At 42.4% G+C, this 21,799-nt stretch overlaps 1 protein-coding gene across 3 annotated transcripts in view; it reads right to left on the bottom strand.

Moving 5' to 3' along the window:
• Positions 1 to 21,799, bottom strand: part of arhgef19 (Rho guanine nucleotide exchange factor (GEF) 19) — a 43,650-nt gene that overhangs the window by 20,250 nt on the left and 1,601 nt on the right. For all 3 annotated transcript variants that reach the window (XM_054795797.1, XM_054795807.1, XM_054795817.1), the window contains exon 2: positions 21 to 714. In XM_054795797.1, coding sequence (XP_054651772.1) covers positions 21 to 693 — 673 coding nt within the window. In that variant the 5' untranslated portion in view covers positions 694 to 714. The remainder of the gene's footprint in view (positions 1 to 20; positions 715 to 21,799) is intronic.

The following is a 21,799-nucleotide window of genomic DNA, read 5'->3' as shown; positions in this document are numbered from 1 at the left end:
TATAGCACGGGCACACTCACGGATGGACTTCTCTTTGAGTGAACCCTGAGATGTTCTCCTGTGCAGTTGGTAGGAGTCCCGGCTTTGAAACTCTGGACCCTCAGGTGGAGATGGGGAGCACGGTATCTGAAAGTCCCATGAGTCTCTGTTTGTGTAGAGGGAGGACAGCGGGAAAGCCAAAGGGAGACTAAGAGATGTTTGGAGAGAATGGTACACTGTTGTGACACTTTGTGGACCTTCAGTCTGCTCATGTAAAGATGTCCTCAGACCACTTTGGCTTTCAATGTCACCCAAAATTGAAGTCAACAGTGTTTCATCCTCATTGGCCGTTTCGTGGCAGCCTTGTGGCAAGTCAATCAGTTCACTTTGTGAGAGTCTCAAGCTGTTCAGGGGTGTGGCATACGTAGTGTATTGGCTGTCTAAAATGCCAGTCCTTGGAGAGCTGTGTCCGTTTAGTTCAGTGGGTTCTGATTGCTGAAGGTCGATGATGGTCAAAGTCTCCTGCTGACACACAGCAACATGCTTGTGGTGACACGAGTGGAGGAGAGGTCCGTTGTCCTTTGCTTCGGAGGTCACAACTGCAGACTTGCCCGGGCCGGGCATCCACATGCTGGGACTCTCTCCTCTGCTGTGCAAAGCGTGGCAGTGTGGCTGAAAATCAGGAAAAGGGGCGAGTCCATCCCTGGGAAGCATGGCTGCTCAACCACTCTGGAGCTGAGAGAACAGAGGAGGGAAAGAATCAGAATTTAGGCAACACGTAATGTTGAATCTTGTTTGGGTTCACTCCTGGTACCCCCAACCTCCACACAGAGCCCTGAACATGCACACCAACATGATCAGACCCAGCTAGGAGGTCCCCATGGTCCAGGTCTCTGACATTTTCTTCCCTCTCAGACAGATGTTTACATGATCTGTGTAGGTGAATGCACTGACAGATGTCAGCATTATCCCTTTATGTAAATGTATAGACCGATTTTTAAATTGTGTGTGTAGGCCTATGTGCCGAGACAGACACATGTTTATATGATGTGTGTATGTGAATGGATGGACATGTTAGCATTAGGTTTGTCTTTCAAATGGACAGATAGATGCGTACACACACGCATATTGCATATGTACAGTCATGGAAAAAATTATTATACCACCCTTGTTTCTTCAGTTTCTTGTTCATTTTAATGCCTGATACAACTAAAGGTACCTTTGTTTGGACAAATATAACAATGACAACAAAAAAAGCTAATAAGAGTTACATTTTTGGGCAGTACAATGCTATATCTATTCATGTAAGAAAACCATGGAAGTTGCTAGATATCAGCTCTTAAATGAAACTCTTATGATTTATTTGTTATCATCATTATTTTTGTCCAAACAAATGTACCTTTGGTTGTACCAGTCATTAAAATGGATCAATAAACTGAAGAAACAAGGGCGGTCTAATCATTTTTTCCCTGACTGTATGTGAATGGACAGATAGACATTAGCAATGTGTTTGTATCTAAATGGATGGACAGATATTTATTTACATGACGATTTACATTGTGTGTGGAGATGTCTACATTATGCTTGAATGGACAGATTTTTTGACAGCATATATGTGACTGGAGAAGCAAATGTTAATATTGTCATTGTATGTGAATAGAGAGACATAATATGTATGTGAACAAGATACGTGTCTACAGTATGTGTGAATGGACAGATATTTTGATGGTGTGTGCTTGTGAATGGAGAAGCAGATTTTAACATTTTACTAGTATGTAAATGGAGAGATTTTTACATGATGTGAGTATGTGGATGGACAGATGTTAAAATTATGTTTGTATATGAATATGAAGATATTTACAAGAGCTTTGCATGTAAATGGACAGACACGTTTACTTTGTGTGCATGTCCGTCTGTGACTGGACTGGCAGGTCATTATGAGCATTACAAAACAGCAATTAATGAGGTGATATAATCTGGATACGTGGAAGGAAATATCACAGACCACACTAGACGTGCATGTGCACATGCAACGTGCACACACACGAAACTGGTCTCATGTGTGCTCGTGTCTGAAGTTGTGTCTTCCTGCTTTAATTAAAGACCTGTCCACACACACCACAAGGCCCCTGTACTTAACATGTGCACATGTACGCACACATACATACACGGCCAGAGACAGGAAGAGAGCACACCCTATGCACTATGACCTTTGACCTCAGATGCATACACATCTATCAGGCGTCAGTGCAGTTCGCCTATAGGAACATGTGACTGTATTGCTATACTTAATAAAAGTGCATATGATCCTTGACAGTATAACTATATAATATTAACCCGCACTTCCTCTTTATGTGCTGTCCATGGAAGCCACACCTGTTCTGGTAAATACACGTCATCAGTTGGATCTTATCTCTCTACTTACAACACACACTCTCAAATGTTTGTATGCACACGCACACACCCACACTGTAGTACAAATGGTTACCTGTTCCCAGACAAAGGTTGTCTTTATACAGTATGTGTGTGTGTGCATGTTGTTAGAGGCAGTGCTGTAGTGAAGACATCACCTCATACAGTGCAGCCACTGGGCCATAGACACATGCAAAAGATGCATAATGCTGCATAATGATACAAGTGGATGCACGTGATCAGCCACCGACACTGCAATGATCAGCAAATACTCAACTGGATATATTACAAGGTATATTTTTTAAGGAGGATACACACACAAACTGTCTGATTCCACCTGCACATTCCTCTCAATTACCAAATTGCACCATTAGAAATCCAATTCCTGAGATGTGTAATTTGCTCTGTCCAAGCAGGCTATTATTTAGGGGTCTTACTGTATAATAAGACTCTGCTGCCATAGGTTTTTTTGCCCTGTAATTTCACTTTGGCTGCTGTGAGGTACTGATGCAGTCTACATGCATTATGGTAGTGTATGTGCATAAATCCATTACTGACTGATTCAGAGCCCATTGTTGTTTGATGGCAAAATTAAAGGCTGGCTTGTCAAGAGAGGAATGAGGGTGTTAAAGAGATGAATTTACCGTGTGCAGACATTTCTCAGTTGACTTATGTAATGCTGTGATTGTGTTTAATCTGCTTAATAGGGTTGGAAAGGAATGAAAATGGGCATAATACATCAGTTTGTGCAGTTACTCTCTTGTTAAGTGGTGCACACCTACTGTATGTAAACACTGTTGTACACTAGCCGTAATTACACAGTCTTGTTAGGGTTATTTATTTCATGATTTTTTGCACATTGTCATTTTACAACACTTATGCGTCACTTAGGACGTAACACTCCCGAAGTAATTTATTGTTCATGTTTCAATAACTTGTGTGTATTGATATCAAGTTTTAATGGAATTTCAAGTTTAAATGTCACGTGCTTTCACAAAAATGCATTGTCAGATGTGGAAAGTACAGTATTCCCTCGTTTATTGCAGTTAATTTGTTAGAGACACGGCCGCGATAAGTGAATTTCCGCAAAGTAGGATTCATTAGTTATAAATTAAATGTTTTTGTAGTTATGGCATAGAAAAACAGTCAGACGTCATCAATCATTTGAAATACGTGTTTTAACATTATTACAGCCTTCTAGACATGAAATAACACCCAATAGTCACCTTTACATTAGTATTGCACAATATAGTACATATAATCAGAGAAAGACATAAGACATAAATAAAACACATGCTTGTGTGTGTCGCAGTAAATTTGGTCCGAATGTGTGGAGGACAGGAAGTGACATCAGGGGTTCAGAGTTGAGTTTTAGCTTGTTGTGGGTTACATCCACAACAGTAGCCCGTGTTATTATTATGATTATTGTTTTTATGATTATTATGTTATTATTATTGTGCCTTTTGTGAGACAATTTAAACCTGCAATAAAAGCCTGTTGTTCCGGCAATCAAGTCTGGTACTTGTGTGACTGGACAATTACTAATACCAAGTGACCAATGTAGAATACGACATTCACAATTTGAATCTGACTTTTGATGACTTGTATTTCTGTTTTAGTTCATTTAGTTGAAAATGAAAAAAAACGCTTAAAATGCTTAATTTAGGACAAAAATATGTAAAATTTGCTTCAATATGCATTTTTCACTAATAGGGCGCATTCAACCATGAACCAACATGATTTATTAATACACACTATGTTCAAAAAACCTTGACACAGTGAAGTCTCAAGATTGGAATTGCAATGTGGCAAGGGTGGAGTGGCTCAATAGACTCCTATGATGAAACAAACCATTAGACCACATTGTCCCTTGCCCGGACGCGGGTCACCAGGGCCCCCCTCTGGAGCCAGGCCTGGAGGAGGGACACGATGGCGAGCGTCTGGTGGCCGGGCCTACACCCATGGGCCCGGCCGGGCACTGCCAGAAGAGACGACATGAGCTCCCATGAGCTCACCACTCATGGGAGGGGCCAAAAGGGTCGGGTGAGAGTGAGCTGGGTGGCAACCGAAGGCGGGGACCTTGGTGGTCCGATCCTCGGCTACCAATCAGATCCTCAGCAATAAGTCGGACCCGTTTCCAGTGAAGGTTGGACTCCGCCAGGGCTGCCGTTTGTCACCGTTTCTGTTCATTATTTTTATGGACAGAATTTCTAGGCACAGCCAGGGCTTTTTGGCTGAAGGATTGAGTCTCTGCTTTTTTCAGATAATGTGGTCCTGCTGGCTTCATCAAGGCGTGAAGTTCAACTCTCACTGGATCGGTTCGCAGTGTGAAGCGGCCGGGATGAGAATCAGCATGTCCGAGTTCATGGTTCTCGCCCGGAAAAGGATGGAGTGCCATATCCGGGTGGGGGATGAGATCCTGCCCCAAGTGGAGGAGTTTAGGTACCTGGAGGTACGTCAGATCAACAGGCGAATTGATGCAGCGTCTGCAGTGATGCAGACTCTACAACACTCTACAACATCCGTTGTGGTGAAGAGAGAGCTGAGCCAAAAGGCAAAGCTCTCCATTTACCGGTTGAGCTTACGTTCCTACCCTCACCTATGGTCGTGAGCTTTGGGTAGTGGCCGAAAGGACAAGATTGCGGGTACAAACGGACAAAATGGCTGGGCTCTCCCTTAGAGATAAGGTGAGAATCACTGCCATCCAGGAGAGACTCGGAGGAGAACTGCTACTCCTCCTCCAGATTAGGTGGCTTGGGCATCTGGTCAGGATGCCTCCCAGACGCCTCCCTGGGTAGGTGTACTGTTTTATCAACTCGTTAGCTGAGCAGATGAACATTTATTGCAAATACATTATAGAAACACATAAGATAAAGTACACTGACATAATCAGCTGACTGATAAGCCCATAGAAAAGTACTGGCCATTAGTAGGTCAAATTAGGTTCAGAGGCCACTTGCAGCTACAGCTGATTTTTTATTGGCCGCAGAACACTCTAAAAAACAATAAAAAAAAATCAAGGGTGCCGTAAAGTACAAAACCAAATTTTTTCCAAATTAATAATGATTAATGGGTTTGATTTCATGCTAGAATTGTCAAATTTGGTGCAGTTTTGAGTAAATCTGTCTTCAACTCGACTTCTGCTTCGCAATGCTCCGTTCATCATTACAAAAGTCCTTAAAATAACTCTCAGTTTCGGTAAACTCCAGTTGTAAAACTTAACATTAAAACATGGGGAAGAACAAAAATGGAAAGCTTGAGGCGACATCGTCCAAGCAAGCCAAGTTGACGCATTATCATGCCCGTGATGAAGCAGAGGCGGCTAATGAGGAAACTAGCAAAGAAGGTGCGGAGCCTAGTGAATTGCCTGAGCGCGGTACAGCTGCGGTGCTGGTGGCGATAAATGCCAAGAAAGTAGAGTCCTCATCCAAACTTGATGGAATCCTGATAGCAATTGCAGATTTGAAGAAAGATGTGGGAGATTGCATGGAGCAAATTGAGCAGGAGGAGCTTTGAGTGTTGGATGCGAAAGATGCGATCGGAGGCATGCAGGCTAAACTGCTAGCATTGGAAGCAGGATGCGAAACTTTGGAAGATAATGTTTCAACTTTGGAATCCCGCTCGAGGCGAAACAATTTGAGACTCGTCAACCTCCCTGAAGGGAAGGAGGGACCGCGCTTCTTTTTGAAGAAGTGGCTTCAGGAGGTTTTGGGCAACGCAGAGCTGCAGGTTTCTGTTATTTTGGAGAGGGCTCACAGAATTGGACCACAAAAGGAAAACAAATCAACACCGAGAACACTGATTATGAAGTTCCTTAACTACGAGGACAAGATGAAGATCGTCAGAGCAGCGCAGGAGAAAGAGGAGATCAAATTTCAGGGGCAACTAATTCGATTCTACCCCAATTTGGCCGCAGGAATTCAGCAACTTCGGCGGCAGTTCGACCCAGTGCGCAAGAAGCTGCGTAACCCCGGACTGCGACACGTATTCATTCATCCGGCAAGAATGTTGGTCACATTGGAAGGGAAGACCTACACCTTCAAGACCCCCTACAAGGTGCAGCAGTTCATCAAGGAGCTGGAGAAAGAACTTCAAGGGAACTAAAGATATGCACAACAAAACAGACTTTTCAGATAAGTAAATGGTTAATAATAAACAAAAGGTGGTACAAAGTTTGGTTTGAGTGTGCTTGGTATTACATTTTACAAAAATCTCTGGAGAGAAATATGGCAGTTAATCATGTGTATGTGTATATTAACAGGAGTATTATTAGTAGTATTAACACTGAAATAAATGACGCCTTTAGAGAGTAGTATGAAAACTATGAAAACACAGGAAATCATATTGACCTGAATAAGCTAAAAGTGTTCCTGGATGGGTTGGATATACCACACATCTCAAACGAACACAAGGATCATTTGGAATCGGAAATCACTTTAAAATAAATTGAACAAGCTATTGATGACATGAAACTAGGGAAAAGAGCTGGTCCGGGTGGCATTCCTATTCACTTCTATAAAACATTTAAAAGCAGACTATTGAAGCCTATTTGGGAAACTGTCCTGGAAGCGTTTCAAGATTGCAATCTACCACTTTAGATGAGCAATGGGCTAATTGTGTTGCTGCCAAAACCGGGTAAACTCTCGAATAAATGTGAAAATATGAAACCTATAAACGTGCTGAACTCTGACCTCAAGATAATATGTAAAATATTATCTAGGGAGGCGATTACAACAGGCACTGCCGCAAGTTGGCAACCAAGACCAGAACGGCTTTGTAATAGGGTCACGGGGCTTTCATAACGTACAAAAGGTATTCAATGTTATTCATTTTAATAACAAAGCAAGGGACACGGCACTCCTGTCTTTGGACGCCAAAAAGGCATTTGATAAAGTAGAATGGCCCTTCTGTTTCAGAACATCCCCTTGCCACCACCTATGGATTTTTTCCCAAAATTAAAAAAATGCTTATCGAATTTATATGGAATAGAAGGAGGGCTAGAATGCGTCTGACACTACTGTATCTGCCTTTTGACCGTGGCGGTCTAAAATGTCCTGATATAAAATTATATTACTGGGCGGCACAGTTACGGACCATAATATTTTATTTTTCGGCATCTGACCCTCCTCATTGGACTGCAGTTGAATCCTGTGGTTTGCAGTTGCTGCTCTCCCTGTTTATGTACTCAAAATTTAAACAAACGGTTAAGAATCCAATCCTAAAGCACATGAGCAAAATATGGAACACTGTTAAAAAATATACGGCAGAATCATGAGAACACTTGCAACTTAATCTGATATGGGGTAACCATTTCTTTAGACCCGGGAGGGTGGATGGTGCTATGAAATCATGGTATGAGAAGGGGATTAAAAAGATTAAAGACCCATACCTATCAAAATCGAGCATAATGTTGTTTTTTGACCAACTGACAGCCAAGTATAATTTGGATAGAAAACATTTCTTTAAATATCTTTAAGTTCGAAATTTTATCAGATCGAGCCAAAATGGTGCTCACGTTTGGAAATGTTACTAATAAAAAATAGTGTGAGAAAGGGGGTAATTTCAGAGTTCTACAGTTTTTTGACAGTGGCATCCTCTGATAATACACAGAATAAATTGGGGGCCTGGAAAGAAGAATTACAAATCGACATTTCGTTGGAGCAGTGGAGGAGGGCGTGTGCTTAGGTGCAAACCAAATCAATAAATGTAAGACTTAAATAAATACATTATAAATGGTAGGGATCAGCCGGATACTCGTTGTAGACGAGACGAGATACTCGTTGTAGACGAGTATCCATTAAGTATAATGCATTTTTGCCGTATACGAGCATGAAACGAGTACAGCTCATCATTATCCATCATCGTGATGACAGGAAATCCTCATTGTGTATTCACTCTTCATGCTCTGTGATTGGTCAGACACAGCGACCGCCCCTCCCTACACATATCCACAAATGCACAGCAACATAACATCTCAGCTATCAGCAGTGAACTAAACACATTGAAGTAGCATGCTAACAATATAATAAATTGGTGGCAATATTGACGAGGCTAACTTAGCTCAGCAGTTAGTGACCAGCTCGGCGGCTGGATGTCATTTAGATTACATTACACACAGTCAGCCATACTAAAGGTTGCAGTTAAACACAGTCTTAGGCTGAATCCCAATTCTACCCCTTATCCCTTCCCCTTCATCTTGCCCCTTCCCCTACTCCTTCAAACCTAGGACCAAGGGGAAGAAGCCACTATGTCATCACCCTTCACCGCTTGCTGGCTGTGACATAGGCAGATGAGATAATTAAATGGTTTATAATAAATAGTTCCTTTCATAAAGTAAGGTGCATACATGTCTACATTATTTCAAAGTTATATAGACTACCTACCTCAGACTACCTTTTTTTTTTTTTTACTAAAAAGGCACACATTTGTACAAACTGTGATATTTTGCAAAACAACAAGTAGCATAGTAATAGTGTGCTGAAAACAAATATAGAGTGATGGTAAAAAAATAGAAGTTTGATAATGTGGTTTGCTGTCCACATATGGCCATCTTTTATTTAGCTCACTTCCTGACCATCCATACTGTGTGTTGAATACAAACATATCTCACCATGACAATTGTTGATGGACTAGGGTGGCTATAATTCACAGCAAAGAGACTTCACTATGATGTGCTGCGTTGAATGATTAGATTCGAAAACGGTGCATCCGAGCAGCCTCCGCACTGCCACGGAGCTCGGGAGTATAGAGTGGGGGATATCCACCCGCCAGTTCAGTAATGTAGATTCCCCTCGTGAGCGATTTATTTAAAAATACAACTTACAATGAACGGGCTAATGTGGTTGCCATCTAATCATTGTCTAATCATTTATTAAATGCAGTAGATTGCAGTGAAGTCTGATATCGATGTTAGCCGGCTAGTTACAACTCGCAAAAACCAACAATTTAAAAAAACGTGGCAAATATTTATGTGAAGTAGCAAATGATTGAATATATAATAAACCATGAGTGACGTTACTGTGAAATTCAATAATTATGCATAATTACTTTCATTTATGTGTTTCTTTCAGTCTCTGCGCTTCCATCTTCTCAGCGGGTGTTGTAGCTCCGCCTACCCCTTAGTTACAAGTGTGGCCAGCGACCACACTTGTTTTCAAGGGGTATGTACCGCTTAGCACTTACCCCTTACCCCTCGGTTTAAGGAGAATTGGGACACCACTTGATTCTCGTGAACACGCAAAACCTAGGGGTAAGGGGAGGGGTAAGGGGTAGAATTGGAATTCAGCCTTAGTAGTTTCCAGTGAACAATTGTTAAATGGTGCAGCAAATCAGCTTAGCATCAGGTATATTCTTAGCTATAAGAAGGGACCAGTCCAGCTGAGATGATGCCAACGCGAGGGCCGCATTCGAAGAGGAGCCAGTTCCAGTTCATCCAGGTGACCACAAGTAGGGAAGAGATTTGATGACCATCTACTTCCCGCATGTGACGTGCCAAGTCACCAACTGTGCCAAGTCATTAGCTTATCTCCATGGGAAAAGCCTCTCATCAAAAAGAGTCCCTCGAGATGACATCATGCTGCTCGAAGAAAGGGACTGAAGATGGCCAACACCGTTCTTACAGAGGCACAATAATCCTCTGGGTGGTGATAATTCACACACAACCTACCCACATCCCCAAACTAGATGTGTGGCACCCTGATTGATTGAAAGTATCTGCACTCACAGCAGACCCACTGCAATCCTCTTCAGCATATGTCTAGCTGTGGTCCAAAGGGGGAATTGTAGGTTAATACTGTTTTATTAACTCGTTAGCTGAGCAGACGAACATTTATTGCAAGTAGATTATAGAAACACATAAGATAAAGTACATTCACATAATCAGCTGATTGCTATGCCCATAGAAAAGTACTGGCTGTTAGTAGGTCAAATTTGGACATGCTGCATTCTTGTCCTATCTGTGCAGAGAACATAACTGACAGGAGACCACAAAAGGACCCCTGACATCAGCAGCGGAAGTGACTGAACGGCTGTTGCACTCACTGACTCTGTGACTGACACTGATGCTTCTGTCTTTCCTTTTTCTGGTGTCATAGAAAATCATCGCAAAAGAAATGCTGTTCTTTAATACAGTCGAAAAACCAGCATTTCAAGAAATGCTGCAAACATTAGACAGTACAAGTTACAAACAGCAATTCCTCAGCTTTATAAAGAGAAAGATGACATATCAAAGAAAATATTATATATTATTATTATATATTATTATATATTATCGTAACATCAGTGGTTAAATTTTTCTAAAAATATGTTGACAGTAATATCGTTTAGTGTCAATTTGTGGCACAATAAACATTTCAAAACGCACTAGTTTTTTCATTGTAATTTTCTTAAAATGTATGTTAAAATCTCGTCTCGTTGGACGAGTTGTGTTTTGTGACACCCCCAATAGAAACAGGTAAAAATATTTTTTCAAACCTTAAAATATTGAATCACTTACTCCTGGCCACAAATGTGAATAAAACCTAAAAATACTAATTTAATACTGGTGGACAAGCCAGGACACAGTACAGCAAAGTAATTACACTTTACAACTGTAAGTGTAGCCTGAGAGAAACAACATGACTATTGTTTCTCCTTTGTTTTTTAAAGATACACATACCGTATATGCAAGGTGGTCCCATCCCACCCCCATACCCACAGCGAGTCACTTGGTTGGTCAGTTAGTGTGGTGTGCGACAGACTGACTGGAGTGTCATCACAGTATGGTGAGAGTAGTTGTGTGTGTGTGTGAGATGGCACTTAAAGTTGGTCACATCAGCACACTAATTGGCAAGCAGTTGACTCAAGAACCCAGCATTGTCTGCACACAGCAGACATGACATCATTCAGCCACACATGTGGAAAATCAGTCCTCAGTGGGTTTTTTAAGTGCCATTTTTCCATGGACAACATCTTTACGTAACTAGTACAATAATGTAAATATACTTTCATGGCTAAAAATGAGTAAAAAAAAAAGGTCATTTCCCTTGGGCATGAAAATCAGTTTTGCAAAATAAATACAATAAAATAAAGTGAAATAAAATAAAATACATACAGCATTAAATATTTAGAAACTAAAAAAAAACAACAAAAAAAAAACAACTACAAAAACAGATTAAAACACGGATAAATTATTCTACATTTTATTATTCATATTTATTACTGTTTTTACCTGACTGGCTACGAGAAATTATGTACGGTAAACCAAAACAAAACATGCAAATATGCTAATTTACTTAATTCTTTTTGTGCTAATATTCTTTTTAGCTGAAAATAATGTGGTTCATTGTCACACCCACCCACTTAAGTAACCAAAAATGGTTCCCGTGATTTTAAACTGACAAAATAAGGTCACATAAGATGCCGGTTATTTGGCACGGCATTAAAAAGGTAAACAAAAGTACATCATGGCATTTGAATGTGCTTCTGTTTAGGAAAACAAAGCCTGCATCTGGACTTGAGGTGCAATCCCGCTGAATATACAAGATGTCAAGTTAATGCATTTTTTGTCAGATTAGAGTCGTCGCTGGTACGAACATGGCTGAGTGAACTCAGGTCAGGCGGGTTTTAGGCCCCTTCCTACAATCGTGAGACAGGTGAGGACCCTAGAGGCTATGAGAGGAGGTGGGGTAGGAGGCTGGGTTACCTTAATATTTACACATGGTGTTGTTACTCTTACAGCCTCAGGAAATGTGTCCAAGACCTTCTTTCCCAGACACCACTAAGACGTGCTGTCTGACTAACATACAAAAGCACACCTGAATCTGTGTGTGTGTGTGTGTGTGTGTGTGTGTGTGTGTGTGAAATGTGCAAGGATGTACAGAGGCTCTCCTTGCAGCAGACAAACACAAATCTCTCATTTATGATAGCCTGAAAAATGGTGACCATCTCACAGGTAAACACCAAAAAAGTTTGGAACTTTGACCTGCATCCGTCTTCCCCTCCTACAAATCTGTCTCTTCTTCCAGCACAAGAAGAGTACAGACAACCTCCCCCACCCCCCCACACACACTGGAGCTTTTCACAGTCTTAGAGGGAATTAACTTGATTTTAATTGTGGTGCCTTGATGTAAGTCGCACAAAATCGTACAATCATCAGCCTCCTAAAGGCCCTGTCACACCTTGACGATTTAGCCAGCTTACGCCAACGTATGAAAAATTTGGCCAATACGCTGGCGTACGTCGAATAAGTTATGTGTAAGTTTTGTATATGTTAACAGCACGCGGAAGCACGCCGGCATATGTCTAAGTCGTCCAAAAATTTTGTGCCTGCATAAAACTTTTCGACGTATGTCAACGTATGATTCATACGTCCCGCATCCACGGGCAATAAGTTATGCGATCGTTGACGCTCGTTCACACACAATATTTGTAAGTTACGTACAAGTCAAAATACGTCAACATACCTTGAGACAGAACTGTCTTCTTGGCGAGGGGAGATGGACATAGAGGCTTGCATTTGCAGGTAAGTTTGCAGCTTGACCAGTAGAGGACACTGTGACACTGGGAATGGAACTAACATTTATTTTTTTATTTTTTTGCGCTTTGTCTGAGAGAAACAATGCACGTTTTAATCAAGCATTATCGATCACGTCAACATTAAGTGCATGCTGGCGTGCTTCTGCGTGCTGTTAACATATACAAAACTTACCCATAACTTATTCCACGTACGCCAGCGTATTGGCCAAATTTTTTATACATTGGCGTCAAGGTGTGACAGGCGTTGGCAATTGGGCATAAATTGTGAACATCAGCAACACGCTACGCATTCGTTGATGTAAGTTGTCTATAAGTTAGAGAAACTTTATAAGTTAGTAATACGTCATGTTTATGTCGACCTCGTTATGAATACGCTATGTATACGCCCAAAATTGGAAAAAAAACCTGTCGGCAGTTCAACGTATGCCATCAAAATCACGTCAGGCATGCGCTGCCTAAATCGTCAAGGTGTGACAGGGCCCTAACATACTGTAGCTGCTTTGTGTGTACAATAGGATTGCACGAGCTGGTTAACATTTAAAACACTTTAATGAGACACGTCAACAAACTTATGAGAAAGTGCAGTATTGTTCATTGTTAAGTCTGCCTTATGTAACATAAAGTAATTGTCCATCCATCAATCCATTTTCCTCCGCTTATCCGGGTCCACGTCGCGGGGGCAGCAGTCTCAGTAGGGAAGCCCAGACTTCCCGGTCCCCGACCACCTCCTCCAGCTCCACCGGGAGGACACCAAGGCCAGCTAGCTGTGAGACATAATTCCTCCAGCGTGTCCTAGGTCTGCCCCGGGGCCTTCTCCGGGCTGGGCATGCCCGAAACACCTCACCAGGGAGGCATCGGGGAGGCATCCGGACTAGATGCCCGAGCCACCTCAACTGGCTCCTCTCGATGTGAAGGAGCAGCGGATTTACTCCGAGCTCCGCCCGGATGACCAAGCTCCTCACCCTATCTCTTAGGGTAAGTCCAGCTACCCTACGAAGGAAACTCATTTCAGCCACTTGTATCCGCAATCTCGTTCTTTCGGTCACGACCCAAAGCTCATGACCATAGGTGAGGGTGGGAACATAGATCGAACGGTAAATTGAGAGCTTTGCCTTCCGGCTCAGCTCTCTCTTCACCACAACGGTCCATTACAGCGACCGCATTACAGCAGACGCTGCACCGATCCGCCTATCAACCTCACGCTCCAACCTTCCCTCATTCGTGAACAAGACCCTGAGTTACTTGAATTCCTCCACCTAGGGCAGGACCACATTCCCAACCCAGAGAGAGCAATCCACCCTTTTCCGAATGAGAATCATGGCCACAAATTTGGAGGTGCTGAGTCTCATCCCAGAAGTTTCAAACTCAGATGCAAACCGTCCCAGTAAACGCTGTAGGTCACAGCCTGATGAGGCCATCAGGATCACATCGTCTGCAAATAGCAGAGACGAGATCCTAAGACCACCGAATTGGACTCCCTCGACGCTTTGGCTGCGCCTAGAAATTCTGTCCATGAAAATTATGAACAGAATCGGTGACAAAGGGCAGCCTTGGCGGAGGCCAACATTCACAGGAAACAGGCTTGACTTACTGCTGCCAATACGAACCAGGCTCCTGCTCCGGTTGTATAAGGACCGAATGGCATGTAGTGGCGTGCCTCCAATCCCGTACTCCCGGATTACCTCCCACAGTACACTGCGAGGGACACGGTCGAATGCCTTTTCCAAGTTCACAAAGCACATATAGACTGGTTGGGCAAACTCCCAAGTACCTCCCAGTACCCTCGCAAGGGTGTAGAGCTGGTCCAGTGTTCTGCGACCAGGACGAAAACCACATTGCACCTCCTGTAGCCGAGGTTCGACTAACGGTCGTACCCTTCTCTCCAGCACCCTGGAATAGGCTTTCCCATCTATGGAAGGTATGTCAGTGGGATTGAGAAAAATAAAGTAATTTTATTAAATTCATTTCTTTTATTTGTATTTTTACCCCAATGGACAAATACATTCTTTTGAATTTCAATGAAAATACTCCAAAAATATTCGTATAAAAATGTTTGTATTTAAAGGGATTCTATGGAACTTAAAACCATTTTTAAACAAAAAAATATAAGAACACCATCGCCAGCTAGCATATACATATATGCCAATTGTGGAACAGTGTGTACAAAGAATGTCTATATTTTTCACAATTACAGATTAAACTGCATAAAAACTGTCAATTTAAAATTTTTGTGCGGCATGAACTGGTGTTCAAGGCTGTCACTCACAGCTGGTATTCACTTACATGTCCGCGGCGCGTACACACACGCAAAAGCAGTCTCAGACAGGAGATAAACAAATTGCAGTCATGTTTTTGTTACAATAGGCCATACATTCAATGATGGCTAACGTTAATAGCCTAACTTTGCCAAATTGCTGTCTCTGCCAAATCAGCTGACAACATACATAACTAGTGCGTTTGCGTGTGTTACGTCGGCGCACTCAAGGCAGGAAGAGGCGGGATATACTGTAATGCTAGCAGTATGTTTGAATTCGAGTACAGTCCCTTTAAAGTCTCACTGGCTCCCTCTACACTTGTACAGTGTAAGTAAACTTGAAAGCCACTGTACCTTATTTCCTCATATTGTGGTGGTGGTGGTGGGGGGGGGGGACTGATGAGCAGAACCAGGCGTCTATTAGGGGTCAGGTGTTTATTTGTATTTACTTTGCCGATCCAACATCTTAGTGAGTTTTGACTGTAGGGACAGAGGCTCTGCATCTCAAAGTGTTTTCCCAGATGGGAAAACTGTGTCAGGTGGATATGTTGGTACGTCCAGGTGGTACGTTCATGCCATTGTACTATGGAACGCCATTGTTCTATGAAACATGTAGGTGCTGAGCCAATGCGCAGAATAAGTCCTCTTCCTGCCTGTTTGGAGGCAAGAGACGATGAAAACAGACATGCATGCACGTGGCAGTATACTGGATGGAGGTTGGAAAAATGATCGAGTTCATATTCATTTACTGTGTCATTAATGTATTTATTATTGAGAGAGATTTTTTTTCTGAACGAAAACTCTTGTCTTGTGACACTCCTAGTAAAGACACTCCCCTGCAAAAGAATCAACCTTTTATAATAAATATCATTGATTAATTGATTAATTATTCACTTAGTAGCCAACATCTGTTAAATAGCTAACTAGGATAAAACTGAAGGAATGTAATGAAGCCACACAGTCATTTTACTGTGGACACAACTCTGAATAGTACTGTAGCTAGCGCAACATGAAAGTGTGTCCTGGCGGGACCACTCCCAATATTAGAGACCTCTACATTGTGTGAGAATGGTGTCGTCATGGCAACCACAGTGTAGCATCATCAGGATGCTTAAGGTGTGAATTTAAAATACGTACTGTATCTTTAACACTGATTAAAAAAATAACTCCCACTCTAATTCCCTCAGTGAAAGGCTGCATGAATATTGATGTGAATAAAAGTTTATTCATTTAGCAGAAACCAATGAGAAGGGTATCTGTTGTAGATACAAGGGATCTTGCCCATCATCCACAATCCTTATGTGAGACATGAACACATACATCGTTCTTTTTTCTGTGTATTTTAAAGCTATAAAAACAGATAAAAAACAGCCAGTTCATTGCTGCACGTGTGGGACATACTTATTCCTCCTATGAAGTCGCCTGAAAAAGTCTCCAAAAAGCGGCAACAACGCTCCATTTACTTTTTTTAACTTTATTTTTCCATTTTCAACTGTTTTTTAACACCTGAACAAAAACACAAACACACAAAGGGGCACTGGATTACATAATTTCCACAAAACTTCACAGTCATTTTCATGGTATGATATGCAAGTCTTTTCCTTAGTTTCTGTCAGTGAACAGTGTCCATTTTGCCCACTTTTCTCAACATACTGTACAGTATGTCCTCTTCAGTTCTCAATATGTGAGAACATAGATCGACGGGTAAATTGAGAGCTTTGCCTTCCGGCTCAGCACTCTCTTCACCATGACGGCCCGGTACAGCGACCGCATGATTGCAGACACAGCACCAATCCGCCTGTCAACCTCATGCTCCAACCTTCCCTCAATCGTGAACAAAACCCCGAGATACTTGAACTCCTCCATCTGGGACAGGACCTCATTCTCAACCCGGATGGAGCAATCCACCCTTCTCTGACTGAGAACCATGCCTTCAGATTTGGAGGTGCTGAGTCTCATCCCAGAAGCTTCACACTCAGATGCAAACCGTCCCAGTAAACACTGAAGGTCACAGCCCAATGAGGCCATCAGGACCACATTGACTGCAAATAGCAGAGACGAGATTCTAAGGCCACCAAACTGGACTCCCTCGACGCCTTGGCTGCGCCTAGAAATTCTGTCCATGAAAATTATGAACAGAATCGCAGACAAAAAGCAGCCTTGGCGGAGGCCAACGTTCACCGGAAACAGGCTTGACTTACTGCTGGCAATGCGAACCAGACTCCTGCTCCGGTTGTAAAAGGACCGAATGGCACGTAGTAGGGCGCCACCGATCCCATACTCCCTGAGCAAACCCTACAGGACACCGTGAGGGACACGGTCAAATGCCTTTTCCAAGTTCACAAAGCACATGTAAACCGGTGGGGCAAACTCACAAGTACCCTCCAGTACCCTTGCAAGGGTGTAGAGCTGGTCCAGTGTTCCGCGACCAGGACGAAAACCCCATTGCTCCTCCTGTAGCCAAGGTTCAATTAACGGTCGTACCCTTCTCTCCAGCACCCTGGAATAGACTTTCCCAGGGAGGCTGAGGAGTGTGATCCCCCTATAGTTTGAACACGCCCTTCGGTCACCCTTCTTGAAAAGGGGGACCACCATCCTGGTCTGCCAATCCAGAGGTACTGTTCCCGACTTCCATGCAATGTTAAAGGGACGTGTCAGCCAAGACAGTCCCTCAACATCCAGAGCCCTGAGGAATTCAAACTCGTCCACTCCCGGAGCTTTGCCACTAGGTAGCGTTTTGACTACCCCAGATACCTCAGCCAAGGTGATGGAACTGACCGCGTTCGTGTCCTCAAACTCTTCTTTCTCTATGGAAGGTACTGTATGTCATTGGACCGTCACCTGGGACCTCTTTGCCTTGGGAGACCTTACCAGGTTCATATAGCCCCATACAACATAACTCCTAGGATCACTCGGGCACGCAAACCCCTCCACCACGATAAGGTGGTGGGAGGAGGAGCAACTTTAAGGTATTTCTGTTTAATTTCTGGTGTAATAAAGAACCTAATTATATTCTTCCAGAAATGTTCCCTCCAGAAACGAGAGGATGTTGGGGAGTTTTGAGTTACAATCGTACATAACCATTCACCTTCTGTGATGTTTATCTTTAGTTCTCCTTCCCATCTTTGTTTAATATACAGAGTGCTTACCTTTTCCTCCATTAAATTCTGGTATAGTGTGGACACTATCTTAATGGACTTTGATTTGTAGGGACACATCACCGTTTGAATAATTCCATGTCTGTTTCTGTGTATCTTGCGTTTTATTTCCCTCTTAGTTAATTTCTCAATTGTAAGTATTTAAAATTGTCATGCTTACCTAGGTTGTATGTTTGTTGTGGCTCTTGAAAGGTCATGAGTTTTCCCTTGTTTACTATTGTAACAAGGCTCCATTTACATATAATGTGGCATGCATATTAACCATGCTACAGTGACATTGCTACTAGCCGGTTAGCGACTAACTTCACCACAGACTCGCCCGTAGCGTGTCAACCCTAACGCCTTAAACGCGACTAAAAGGTAAGGCTACATATTCAAGATGCCGCCACTGCTGCTGTGTGTTTTACTTCCAAGTTTGGAAAATTTAACACTACGTGTAAGCGTTTGTTTCTACGACATTGCAATGTGAAATCAATGTGCCGAGGAAGGAAGCTCCGGTCATGCTTAGAATGGCCGAAATACACAAAATACTGTAAGTATTACATGTTACCATTATTGTACCTGTTACTACATGGTCACAGTATGGATATGAAACCATAAAACCTTGTTGAAGGTTTTTCTTGTGGACAGCATAGGTGCATTCCATTATGTGCACTACTGAGCTGTCGCTTTTTATGTGTTTTTACATCTTGAAAACGCACAGAGAAGAGAAAGACATATGTGTTCATGTCTCACAAGGATTGTGGATGATGGGCAAAATTTAAAAAAAAAAGTGCAGTTTACCATTAAAGGCATCATGTCATGTGACTACAAGCATTACAGTACCTGAGTAGGGAATTCAGTTCAATTAATTCAGGTTCAAAATAAATTGTTGTGTTATCTACTTGGTTTTCTCCTGTTAACTCACGTGCACTTCTTTGCTTTTTTTTTCTTTTTCTGCTGCTTTCCTAACCAACTCCTTTACTAATGTGAGAACCGGCAGTTTGGGCTAACCCCTTTTATTATCAGAACAGGTAGGAACACGCCATCCATGGGGGCCACTTGCTGTTTTGAAACATGATCGACTAAAAAAAAAAAATGGAACGTGCCTAACAAAGTGACCATTTAGCGAAAAAGTGTCAAAGTATGGCAGAACACGCAAAACTCACAAGAATTCCAGTCATGTCAGGTCAAACTAAACACACCTGCTTTGAAAGTGCACTGAGACTAAACATTTCATGCAAAGAAACATTTACTTTCGCATGAATGCAAATGTTAGACAGGTGTGCGCTGTCAGCGGCGTGATGCTCACCACCTTGGGCCTCAAAATTTGCACACCTGCTTTAACCGGCTGACATGTGCCAAATATTCTCAGCAGTGCAGGTTCAATCAAAAAATAAATATCAACGTGTGCACTGCTGTCTTAAATGACTTCACTTTATCTCCTTACAATCACAAGTATTACTTTTTCATTAGCTCAATGCACAGTAGGAGGTCCTTTTTCGTTTCAAGTTCACATCCAATTTCAGACCTCCTCCCCCTCCACAGGTAAGACACTTTTCCACATTCCCAACATGACTTGGCACACACATTTCTCTCAAATGAAGCAGAGGCAGGAGTGAAACAATGCAAGTAGAATGGACACATGTATGTAGGAGTGTCATTATGTAGACCACTGATACTGTATTTAGGCCACAAAAAACAAAAATATGACCCACTGATGGATCGACATGTAATCATTTTAGCCTAGCTTAGAAGAGTCAGAAAAAGCAGACATTATGGCAGACAATGTGTGTGTGTGTGTGTGTGTATGTGTTTGCGTTGCAGGCCGATGCAACATTAACTGGGCACACGCACACACACAAAAGATACACACAACACACAGTCTGATCACCAGACAGACACTTGCTTGTGATGGGGGAGGGGGGACTGTACAGTGGAATTTCCAAAGTCAAACACTATCTGTTCCATGGGTATTTGTTTAATTTTTAAAAAAGGAGTTTAAGTACAAGTGGCCGAAATGAGTTTCCTTGGCCGTGTGGCTGGGCTCCCCTTACAGATAAGGTGAGAAGCACTGTCATATGGGAGGAACTTGGAATAGAATTGTTGCTCTTCCGCATTGAGAGGAGCCAGATGAGGTGGCTCGGGCATCTGGTCAGGGTGCTGCTCGGGTGTTTAGGGCACGTCTGACCGGTAGGAGACCTCGGGGAAGACCTAGAACACGGACAGACTATGTCTCTCAACTGGCCTGGGAATGCCTGGACAAAGTTTCCCCGGGAAGAGAGAAGTCTGGGCTTCTCTGCTTAGGCTGCTGCCTCACAACTCAATCTCGGATAAGCGGAAGATGGATGGAGTTTTTGCCAGGTACCGTTCTGTTGTACAAAAACAACAACAAAAGCCTAACAAATCGAAGTTAATCTTAAAGATGCTGACACCAATCCAATATAGGACATATATGCTAAGCTATCTGAACAAAACATTCCCAGTTTAGCTTTGGGTTATTGGTGACAAAGCAAATTAGTGTACTATACTGAGGGCCAACAAAAAATGAGCTGCAGGCTGAAAATGGCCCCCAGGCCACAACCCTACTTCAGTTCAATTTTGATGTATTTAGGACAGCCCCTAGAGATGCAGCGTCTCATTTTCGTGGGGGTCCTGACACAGATACAGAAACAAATCATAAAATATACTTTACAACAATACACAACAAACACAAAAACACACCGCTCATCGCTTCCACAGCCCCCACAACCTAACCTTCGGTCACCAGCTCATATACATAATCCATTTCAGTACTAGATGCTCACTGAGCTCACGTCTCATGAGATTTCTTGACATCTCCCTTGACACTCGTTTGAACATGAGCTTTTGTGCAATTGCGGTATTTTCCTTAAAAAAAATCACAATTGTACCACTTTGGGAAGTTCCACTGTATGTGTAATAAGTAAATATGGTGTCTTATACTAATCGATTGTTGATTAATCGCATCTTGAAGCAACCAAGGCAAAATGGGGTTCTATGCTCTAATAACACAAATATTGCATTTATTAATATTGAGTCCTAATTTTCGGAAATTCACTTATTGTAGGCAGGTCTGGAACCAACAAGGGACAACTGTACCTTTTTTTTTTTTTTGCATTTTAGAGTGTCTCTGTGTGTGCCATTGTTAATGATTTCCTGGTGACATGGATTTGCCTTGAGTTTCTTCTTTGGAAAGTTCCAATAGTTTTCTGGAATGTGGCATTATGGTGAGGGGTTACAGCACCACCTGTCACTTTGGCATATGCTTGACAAACGTGTATGTGTGGACATGGCTATAATGTAACATGCCCATGTACTCATCCAGATGGTGTGTTCAGGTCAGCTACATTGTAGTAAATCAGATAATCCAACAATATTTGCTATTAGAACCAGACAGCCCACACACACAAATGCATGAACACACACACACACATGTTTGACATGACAGCTCATTTAGTCATCAGCATGGCAGACAGTCACC

Source organism: Dunckerocampus dactyliophorus, chromosome 1, assembly GCF_027744805.1.
Source record: "Dunckerocampus dactyliophorus isolate RoL2022-P2 chromosome 1, RoL_Ddac_1.1, whole genome shotgun sequence".
In the NCBI taxonomy this organism is placed as follows: Eukaryota; Metazoa; Chordata; class Actinopteri; order Syngnathiformes; family Syngnathidae; genus Dunckerocampus; species Dunckerocampus dactyliophorus.
This window is presented reverse-complemented; position numbering and strand designations above follow the sequence as displayed.